This window comes from Choristoneura fumiferana, chromosome 29, assembly GCF_025370935.1.
Source record: "Choristoneura fumiferana chromosome 29, NRCan_CFum_1, whole genome shotgun sequence".
NCBI classification, from domain to species: Eukaryota; Metazoa; Arthropoda; class Insecta; order Lepidoptera; family Tortricidae; genus Choristoneura; species Choristoneura fumiferana.
Window position 1 is genome coordinate 7,001,105 of NC_133500.1, and position 11,980 is coordinate 7,013,084.

At 34.8% G+C, this 11,980-nt stretch overlaps 1 protein-coding gene across 1 annotated transcript in view; it reads right to left on the reverse strand.

The window, feature by feature from the left end:
- LOC141444073 (irregular chiasm C-roughest protein-like) overlaps positions 1-198 on the reverse strand; it is a gene marked incomplete at its 5' end in the record, with an annotated part of 53,804 nt that extends 53,606 nt beyond the window's left edge. The window contains one exon of the mRNA XM_074109507.1: positions 28-198. Within this exon, the coding sequence (XP_073965608.1) occupies positions 28-198 (171 nt within the window). The remainder of the gene's footprint in view (positions 1-27) is intronic.
- Positions 199-11,980: the final 11,782 nt, after the last annotated feature.

Sequence of the window (11,980 nt, forward strand, 5' to 3'; positions counted from 1 at the left end):
GCCAATCCAGAATTTTTCAATCCTCACCTCGGCTGGGGGTTTCCCTCCGATCGAGACGCATTCCAAAACGATGTTTCTGTCTTCTGTGGTGGAGTAGAAATTGCCTTGTAGGATTTTCGGTGGTTCGGGAGGCACGAGCACAGTGAGTCGGGCGTATCGTGACCTGATGGCTGGCTCACCTGCGAACAACGTCGTTATTTATGTCATTGTGTAACTGTGACTGTGACCTAATTTATGGACAGGCTTTTGTTTAGATGGCCCCATGCGTGGCGACTGGCGACTGAAAGCAGAATTTTGTCAGGATTTCTGTTCCATTCTGAAGCATTGTGTGAATTTCTAAATAGGTAATCATTGTCGTTTTCAGCTGTACTTGCATTAATATCTGCCACAGCGGAGCGTCCAAAAATATTTGACACGTCCTACCGGCCCCATTTTGCGCGCTTTGTTGTGCCAGATATTGGTGCTAGTGACTGTACAGGTTTTGGGTCAAGGTGCAAATATACAAGGTGTTAATTATTCAACTGAGAACTTTAAGCACTCCAACTGTATTTTTTTAAATGCTTTACATTAAACTAACGAGTTTAATGCAAATAATGAAATATCCCTAATTATTTAAAAATTATATTCATTGTAATTTTACTTGATTTCTACTTCTACCCTCAAAATTTGTGCTTGTTAGTTTCGCTTTGTCGTTTTTGTAGAAAATTAAAACTGATGGAAAAGCAGCCAGTATTAATTTATGTAAATAATATGCAACCTTAGACATTTAATTAGGATGTTGTGTTTATAATCTTTTAGACTGGGCACAGTAAAATAGGGATTTAAAAAAATGTTAAAAGGCTTTAAGTCTAGTGTACCTAGCCTCTTGTTCTCTCCAGTCTGAACAAACTACTTCCAAGTTTTTAGTTATTTCTGTAATTAACATACAGCATCATTAAATTAATATTGTACCTAAAGGACATTCTTTAAGTTAGATATAGACTTGTCATGTAAAAACGCCGATTCTGAGTTTTTTATCATACTACATTTACCTTCCGCCGCCTAACTTTGCCTGAAAGTTCATTGCCCCGACTAGTACGACTAAACCACAAAATCTATATGGGTATAATTCCAATAATTGAATAGGCACTATACCGTTAAGCGATTCGAACACAATCCGGGAGTAACGTAAACACGTCGCATAAAAAATGTATCTCAAAAATGCGTCAAAACTGAGTATTAAGTAATGAACTTTTAGGCAGATTTATATGGCGCGTGGTATAGCCTTGTTTTGCCTCTAGTGTAAATTTAAAGATCAAGACCCCAACCAATTTGCAATTTTTACTTCCAATCTATAACCAAAACACTTGGACGTATGTTAGCAAAAACGTTCCAAAGCATTGTCGTTATTCTTTTATTAATTGCTTTTGATTTTACTGAAAGTAGTTCCAAAATCAAAAAAATAATTGTTGATGACGTTTTTACTAAAATACGTCATCCACTTGTCCATCAATGCTCCTTTGTTTAGTAAATTATTCAAAAAAATAAACAGCATAATTTAATACTTCAACTACACTTTTGGGTCCCAACTCAAGATACGAATTTAATAATCCAAGAATAAAGACAATGAAGACTCCGGTTCCCTTCAGATAGTTTCCTGTGAAACTTTCTGTTTCGAAGCAAGTTTGCAAGTTAAATAGTGCAAAGTTGTACAATTTTGCCGCGAGCTAGTCTATCCATTGTTTTACGGTTGATAAAAACAAAGTTTCTGTTCTATTAGCCTCATGTAAATTGTTCATTTCTCTTGGTTTTTGTTTGCTTTTCTTTGTCTTTGTAATGTTTTTTTAGTTTCAAGAAGCTGTTGCTTGCTAGGAGATGGGATGTTTATATAAAAAAAATTGAGTACCTAACGGTTATTTATGTAAACGAACTTTACTAATACACAGGGTGTAATCGTTAAGTGTAGTCAGGCGATTATGCCTTTAATAAATATAACAGACATTAGAGAAGTTTAGATTAGATTTTATTTTGAAATGGGCATCGTACAAATTTGTCACATTAGCCCATAGGGCAAAAAATTAAATAACAAGAAAACAAAATATGTACATCTCACAATTGACGATAACTAACATCTTGTCACATCAGCCAACTTGAAAAGCATTAACGCCATGTCTGAGGCAGCTGAGCTAAAATACCTGTATAACTTAAAAACAGAAATATCCCACATATTTACTTCAAACGTACGCCGTTAGTTGAAAGCCTTTAGTTAAAATGCCTAGTCATTTCACCATTATCATATGATTCATGAATTATTTTATTCACTTATCATATCAATCGATTATCATCGAGCGGAAAAATTTCACACAGTCACGGGACAAATTTGTCTTATATAGGGTCCAAGAGCTAAAAACAGAACAGTCCTGGCAATTGCGTTACTTTTCCTTTAACAGAAAACATTGTTAATTTACTGAATGAGGAAAAGGAATTCTACCGGTGAAATAAACAGCGGGACGATGGAACGGTCATTACCGGCCGTGTGATTAGCCCACTCTGAAGCATTTTGCCCATTTGGGTTTACATGAGAACTTAAATACATAAATCGGGCAATTACCTATGTACAGTAAAATAAAAACATACAGTCGAATTAAGAACCTTCTCATTTTTTAAATCGTTTGAAAATAGGTATTCTGAAATAAATAATATGAGAGACAATGGACGGGTCATTACCAGCCATGTGATTAGCCCACTCTGAAGCATTTTGCCCATTAAGGTTTACATGAGGAATTACATGAATCGGCCAAATATGCACAAAACAAATAGGTATTCAAAAAAAATCCAGAGAAACAAAACCTATAGGGTATTTCTAGTTGTCCTAGAAACTGGATATTTGGTACGAAGTTAGTTCAAAAGCGCAACCAGTGAAAATCTAATAGTTTTTATTTTAGTATCTATCTGTCTACGTCACAGTAATTAAATCTAAGATCACCCCAAATTGCGTACATTTCGCGCTGTGAACAAATATTGTGCGCCATTTTGATGTAAGAAACATGCAGTCTATACATAGATGTCGGTGATTAGCCCCGTGCCTAAAAGGTACATTAATTTTTTTCCTGTCGCGATGTAACTTTGGTAACTTTGCATTATTTCCCTACTTTATATTATGTACCTATAATGTGTCTTTATAACTCTGAGCTTTGAGTTTTAAGATTTGATCACACGAAATTATCGCCAAACTCAATACTTAAAAAACTTTACGCGGAAGCTTCCGATTGTACAGCGTAATCTTTATTAAGCAGCCTTTCCCTAAGTCAAATTCTCTCCTAACATTCAACCGTTTTACTTAAAACAAGATCAAATTTACTTAACGGCTTTGGGATAACGATCAAAGAAAATGTAGACCCGATTACTTAAGAAATACAAAGTTAACCCTAAATCACGAAACAAAAGCTGAATGGCCCATAAGAGCTGCGCGATAAGAAAATTCTAACAGAGACATTACTAGACGGGAAATTTATCAAAAGGCACTGCGTTCTCGGCCTCACAAAGGGGATGTAAATTAATTTCATGGACCTTTTCGTTTGCATCTGAATGGAATACGTTTCACTTGAGGCCAAAAGGATCGAATCTCCGTAAAATTTCTAAGACGGCTTATTATGAATTCGCATAAATGTCACGATAGCTCTGTTAATTAATTTAGTTGAATAGGTCAGAAGCGAATGCGGTCGGAACAATTGTGCTAAAATTGAACGGTGTTATTCAGATTAACAATGTTTGACTTGTACCGAATACTGGTATCGATTGGAGATTCGGTTGCGATGATTAATTCCATCTCTTCGGATTGTGTTTGTACGATTAAATTGTTTCGTTCTGATACAACTGTTATATCTAGTAATGTTATAGTCTAGTAATGTAAAATTCACGGAAAATGTGTATATTTACTTGTAACATAGTAATTGTATAAGTACTGTGGCATCCAGTATGGATAAAAAAAACATGTTAAGCGTAAAATAAATACTATCTAACATCCAAAACTAAATCTATATATAAACTAATGTTACAAAATAAAAATATCATCCAAATTTTCTGCCTCAGGCATTGACCCCAAGACACTGGCAGCATTAATGTAATATATAAGTCTAGTAATAATATTCATATATTGTCATTCAGTGGCATTCGTCAAGAAATTTTTTGTTTTTACCTTCGCATTGTTGGTGGCCTTTTTAGATTTTGGTATAAATTGTAATATGTCCTTCGATAGCAATCATTTTTTAAAAAGACTTTTCTGTAAAGCTATCCACTAGAGCCTCAGAAAAGTTTTGATTCAATAGCTGGAAACAACTTAATACAAAATAAAACTTTAAATCCTTCGTGCTATTCGAGAATGCTGATTATGAATTTGAACTAAGGATCGCAATTCTAACTAAACTTAATATACTCTTTAGGCGCAACCGTAGAAAAGTTAAATACAAGTAAATCATACGTAAACGTCATAATATTTTATTTAGTCTGGAAAAACTTTTGAACTAAAATCAGGTCAATTGGAGCTTTTCCTACCATGGCTGGGAACAGCTATATTCGCCCCGAATTTAGTAAAAAAATATATAAAATATATGATTGATTACTGACATTACGAATTTAAATAACTGTTGGTAATAGAGACTTTTATGGAAAACAACCAATAATCAGAGTTCAATATTTTTATGAAGTTTGAAACACCTCTCTAATTTTCTCTAAGTAGTGATTTGAAATTTTGTACGAATTTTTACCACTTTTTTAGCACCCGGGCAAAATCGTTATACAAGCAACTTTCACGGTAGCGATTGATACAATATCGCAAACCAGGCAAACAAACTGACAAAAAGTGATCCTTCAAGGACTCCTTTTAAGGTACAACCCCAAAAAATATAATTAAGCTTATTACAAAGCGCCGATCCTCTAACCAAGCGAGTCAAAGACTACTCAAAAGGAAATAAAACGCTAATGGAAATATTATAAATAATTTAAAACACGAAAAGCAAATCCCCATTGAGTGCGGACGATGGAAAGATCCAAGGGAAAAAAGGGGGAACATTTGGCCAGAGGTTTCGCGAAGTGCGCAGCGAGATTTTCAATTTATAAAAGGCAAACATAATTTCGCGAGGCGGGGCTCAAGAGAAACAATTGCGCGCGTAGAGGAATATTTCTTTTTCCAGTTATAAAGGTTAAGACGTTACTCGTGGCTTAACTGAGTTAGTTTGTGTGGTACCTAACTTGTTATCGGCTAGGTATTACAAAATTCTTTTGGAACATTTGGTATGATCAGAGTAAGGATTTTCATAACACGCTGAGATAAAAGCAAACCATAGAATCGACATTTAAAATTTAACTCTTATTCATTTCATACTTTCTCATTTTATTACATTCCAAATTAAAGGTATTATTATCCTTACTAATACAATATATATGTACTAATAAATGAAAAATGTATGTTTGTTTGCTACGTGAACCGAAATTTAGTATTTTTTTTCAAACAGCTGGCAAACTGGAAATAGTTTGAGACCCTGAGAAGGACAAAGGATACTTGTTGTCCCCGCTTGTACGAATTAGATGGAAGAGGTCGCTTATTAGCGATAAGTTCGCCTTTGTAACTTTTTCTACTTATCTGTACTTCTTTTACATACTGTAATGTGTGCATACATCTTGACTGTCTGCTGCCTACACCACAACCCTAACGCCTACACCAAAGAACCGATTCAAATAAAATTTGGTATGGAGATAATTTGGTATCCTGGAAAGGTCATAGAATAGTTTTCATCGCAGAAAATTGCATAATTCCTACGGGATAGCGGTAAACGAATTCCTTGCAGACGGAGTCACCGGCAAAGCTAGTTACCTATAAAATGTAAGTAGTAAGACCCTTTACTAACTTACCCTTAAAGTTTGCGATATACGATATTAATAAAAATACGCTGCATTTTACTCCTTACTCGCTCGAAGACGGTCTAATCCACTATTCATGCTTATTACATAAAGTTCTTTTATCGCACCCTTAGGTACAATAACTTCTACTTTAATTATCTCTACATTTGCAGCAGAAGTAGAAGTTTGTAGAATTAATATTAAAATCTGACAAAATGCTGGACGAATGAGTTGATTCCACTATTTCGCAACCGCAATACTTCTCTACTGAATGTGCATAAAGAACTTTTAAACAGTTTTTCATTATTGTTGTTCAGTTTAAATCTAGCTTGCTCCTTGTCAAAATAGATAAGTATCTACTAGTACTATAAATGTTCACGGAGTAAATTTAGTTTATTTAAAATCCGACAGATGTCACTGGGACCGAATTAGATGGCGCTATCGTTTGGTTCCCTCAGATGCTATAAATGGAAGATGATTGTTTAGTTGAATATACTTTGCAACATAATGTTAACTGTATGGAGTTTCATTTTATGAACCCTATATAGTAGACCCCTTCATTTTGGATAGTACGGGCATTTGTACACTATACTGAATCAAAAGAGCCTAAACTTTCTCATTCTGATCCGACGCCTGATAATAAGCTGGGATGATGATGATAATGAATTTACTAAAACTTTTTTTTTCTACGTTATATTCTACTTTAATTAAATATTAATTATTAAGATTAGCAGGAGACACAATCTGCTTTTTAGTCACATTCATAATTTCAATATGTGTTATTTCATCCCAGCCTGTATACTGTATACGTCCCACTGCTGGGAGCAGGCGTCTTCTCAGAATGAGAGGGCTTGGGCCGTAGTTCCCACGCGGGCCCAGTGCGGATTGGAAACTTCACACATACCATTAAATTGCTTCGCAAGTTGTGCAGGTTTCCTCACGGTGTTTTCCTTCAACCGTAAAGCTCGTCATAAATTTCAAATGTAATTTCGCACATGATATAGGTATCGTTATAATCATCATGTCATAAAACATACTTAAACTTGAAGTAAAAATTAAAATTCTGCTGTTTGAACTGGCCAATCAGAGTGCAAATATCGATGTAGTGATTTTGCAATATAAGAAAAATAATTCCAAAAATTCATAAGCCTACAAGGCCAAGATACTTCCAAGAATTATAAACAATATAAACGTTATTATTTCAACCAGTTATAGTGATTTATGGTTCAAATTACATTGAACACCTTCGATAATACTCATTTAATTTTGTACTGAAAAATAAATTGCCTCCGTTTCGAGGCTTATTTTTCGGGCCATTATGTTAAGTAAATATTGAAATTACTACGTATTCCTTGTAATTTTCTTCTGCTATATTAAAAATCTGAAGTTTTTGTTGTGTAAGTGGAAAGCGGTATGTTTGGATTGAGAAATATCCAACTTAAATTAAGTGAGTCGTTATTTTGAGGTGGGCTTTGCAAATTTTTTTTGAATGTTGAAAAGAGTAAGTCAGGAAACTACTTTAAATACAATAATAACGGTGTCTAATCATGTACGTAAAAACTTTAGAAAAAAAATACTAATCGAAACTTGCTTTTTTCGTATCCGGTTCGAGGGACCAAGTTGTTTTATCACTTTCATAAGTAGTTTCATGATAAGTTGGCTAGTAGAATCCCATAAAGGGAGAAGCTCGCTTGTAGATATATCTCAGCATTTTTAAATTGTGTTTATTTCTCTTTTTTGTACAATAAATTTAAATATGTGTGTTGTCAGCGTCATGAAATTTAATCACGATCTTCCCGTAGCAAATCTGTCTGTCTCTTTTAATAAACTTCGACCCTATAACTCTTATATCGTTAAGCGTATTTAAAAATATATCACATGACAATAGTAACTACTTGAGTACGCATAGCCGCTCAGTCTCGACCAATCAGGCGAATGGATTTGAATCACACACAATACAATGTCATGTAATTGATGTTGATGGCACACTTTCATACTTTGTATGTAAAGGGATAGTGGCAAATGAAATGTTAAATACACATACGAGTATGTTCAGTAGTACAGTTGGCGTGTTCGTTAATAATAAAGTCATACGTAAATACGTAATAAAGTCATGACGACCAGATGGCCTAGTGGTTAGAGAACTGACTACGAAGCTTGAGGTCCCGGTTCGATTTCCGTGTCGGGGNTACAAAAAATTTTTAGGGTTCCTCTCATTGACGTAAAGTGGGGGTGTTTTTTTTCTCATCCATCCAAGTGTGGGGTATCGTTGTTGGATAGGTGTTTAAAACCATCAGGGTTTCCTGACACGATTTTGGATTCAGTAATTTGTTTGCGAATATTCAACTTTAAAGTTCTATCGAGCGTCCCTCCCCCTCCCTCCTCAAATCTAACCCGTGGTGGAAAAATTTGGAAAAATTCAGGATCGTAGTAAGTATATCAAACTTACAAGAAAAACTATAATGGCTAAGTTTGCTTGAGAATTATTATTAGTTTAAGAGTAGCTGAAGAACGCGTTAAGATCACTTTTACTTATGTCTTTATGATCGTTTTTAACAATTTACCCATTAATTGGAAGTCATGTATTCGTCCACCTAAGCATGATAGATTAGCTTAGTCTTAAAGCAGATTAGGCGACACTCGAGCCGATCGTCTTGTTACTATGGGTTCGGTACTGGTCAAACGGGTAATGACTGGGGTAAAGTTAGCACCTATTACTTGAACAATCTATAACTAAGTAGTGTTTCTTTAAACTATGAGCGAGTCTGCTTCTTATGTTTTCAAGCCAAATGGTTTGTAGGTAAAACATCATGTTTAATTAGCTACTAATTTTTTAAGTCTTATGTTTGACTCGGCTTAAGTACACTAAGGTGACTACTAGCCTTTTACCCGCGCCTCCGTCCGCGTAAATTAGGTTTTCACTATCCCGCTGCAGCCGCTGGAACTATGACATTTTCCGGGATAAAAACTATCCTATGTCCTTCCCCGGGAATCACACTATCTGTATACCGAATTTCATAATAAATCGGTTCAGCTGTTTATACGTGATGAAGTAACAAACAAACAAGCAAATAAACAAACAGACACAAACTTTCGCATTTATTATATTAGTGGGATATCAGCCACATAGAGAATCTCCGAAACAAAACGTCCACAATGTAATTTTTGAGTATTTCCGTTGGAATTAATGGATATTAAATTGGAGGAATGGATATTAAATGTCCACTGACTAAAAACAGGCGTTCATATTTCTAACGAAATATCTGCCCGGCTGATTGAATCCAGGACCTCAAGGTTTGTTATAGGGTCTATAATCAATAAGCTATCAGCATATATTCGTATATCCGCTCATTAGATGAGTTGACACAGACACGTTCGCTTTACATAAATAGGTACATTAAGGTAACGGCGCCTATTACCGGGGTATCGAAATCGACGGCCATCACCGCGGCAATTTAAAATACGCATTTTATAATCAAACCGATAGATTTCTTAAAAAAAAATTTTACAAGATAAAAGCTTATTTAGTCGACTCACGGATCTATTAGCGCTAGTGTATGTGAATGAATCACACATCTCTCAATTCGTGATTTCCGAAATGGCACCGACGGAAGAGGATTTGCCATACTAACGCGTGACACCACATACAAGCAGACTCGAACCTTATTTAGTGTTTTACAAAATATTTATGGCAATTGAACTAATATTATGGTTTTTAAATGGCTTTTTATAGTTTTTAGTACGAGTTCTGAAAACTTTTTGTACATTTTTTGGCCGGAAATACGATATAAATGGAAAATAAAATACAGCGGCGATAGGCGCCATTTTTAACTGTTGATTGTAATACCGTGGTATATCACGGTAATAGTTAAAGTGGTAGTTTTGGTTCTTCAAGCTTTATTTTTGGTATGAATTATCGTTTATATAATTTGTTACAGTTATTCCAATCTTGATCTATTCACGCTTTTAAAAAACTATTTCCGTGGTATGAAAAGTATTAACAAAATCTTAAGTTTTAGCAAAAACTTCAATACTGAATTTGTAGTTTCTATAGAAACCGTTATTTTGCCAAGTTGTTTAAATATTGCGATGAAATTTTATATTTACTTACCAGTTATGTAATTTTGGTTATATGCCAAGGATGTAATAAGTATATTTGATTTGTAATTCAAACACAACTCTATCCTATAGTTTTTATAGGTCGGAATTAGATTTTACAATACTCCAAATTAAGCCAATTAACGATGGTATGATCGCATAACCCTCGGTAATAGAACGTGTGGGAATCTATTACCGACCCATTCAATTGTCTTTGGGTCGGTAATAGGTTCTTAAAGAAGTCCCTATTACCGAGTGACATTTTATTTTTCTGTTAAAATAATTCACATTTAGGGTACCGTAAGTGCAGATTTTTTTGATAAAGTTGTGACTTTACTCAGCATGCATACATCAAACTATAACTGGTGGCATAAGCATCATAAAATACAATGAGCTGGATACACTATTCGAATCATACTTTAGTTTTTTATTTATATTTTCTCAAAAATATTTGATGTACAATATATTATACAGAACCAAAGCCATAACCCTTTTTTAATCCCTCGGTATTAAGTTCCAAAACATGTGTCGGTTCTTTTACCGATGGTAGAAAATTGCCGTTTTTTATACCCTCGGTAATAGAAGTTCAATTCGCGGTAATGGAATCACAGCCTGTCCATTACCACGGTAATAGAAGATTTGGGTATTTTGATTTCAATAATTATTTTATCAAATACTAATAACTAAAATGAGCCAAAAGTTAAGACACTGAAAGTTCAATAAACGCTCTTAAATAAAAAAAAAAATCTCGTTTGTTAAGGAGCTTTGATACCCTTAATTTTTGGGACTCATTTGAAAACTTCCTTAAGAGTCCGCAGCAAGCTTGATTCTCCATACAAATCGTAGTTACGTCCTTATTTTAAAATAACAAGTAGCATCATCATGATTTTTTGTAAATACAATGAGATAAGGCATATCTAGGCCTGAAATTAGTTTATGACTCTTGAAATGGTATTACAAAGAAAATAGAACGAGTACAAGTTTTGCATTTTAAGAGCCAAAAACCCTGTGCAGTTCGGTTAAATACTACGGCCAAAATATAGTTCAGATTGAAGTCAAAACCTATTTCCGGCATCGACTAAACTATGTAGTTTCATAAGAAAAAGCATTTTTCCGAAATGATTTTGTGGTTTTCAAATGAGAACGAAACTACGAAAATCAGTAAAAAAACTATACATTTTTTATGCGAATCTGCAGCGAATCACTCTAGCGCGGGGAACGGTACGGGGAGGCGGTACGCGCCGCCCTTTGTCCTTGGTTTACGCTGGCCCTGCGTGTGCGTGCGTCGCTCGTTAGTAGTGACTCGTCAGCTGTGCGCGAGAGTTACGTAATATTATTTTGGTGAATTCTCTTCGTATCATAAACGCGATCTAACTACTTACGACTTGGACTGATAACGGATTTGATATTTCTTGGTGATACTGGTGGTGTGTGTGCACATACTGTTCGACGACCTTGGCTTTCTTATATGGACTTTGCATTTTTATGTTACAAAAATGGATAAACAGGGTAAGTACCTACCTAGATGCATTTTAGTCAATATTACCAAGTACTTATAAAAAATGGGTCCATATATCGGCTCGCATACTGACAAACGATGATTTGGACAAAAAATAATTATGGTTTTACTAGAAAAGAGAAAAGAGTACCTATGCGAACTATGGCGCTCCCATAAAAAATAATTATTAATGTTCTTGTTTCCAGAAGTGAAAAGATCATCGAAGACAAGATTATGGTTATCGCTCGTAGGAAAAAAAAAGGACCGGCTCGTCATAAAAAAGAAACATTAATCCTAATAGGTAAGTTATAACTAGGACAGTAGCGTAAGATTTTTCTTCCTTGTCCTCTATTACAAGCTTTTATTTAGTTTCACCTGTCCCGATATTTGTCTGTAATCAAATCTTGCATTCGACCAACTTCTAGCAGTCGGATTGACTTGAAATTTTGCATAATTATGTAAATTGCGTGACAATACAATAATCTGGTAGCTGACATCCTGGTAGTC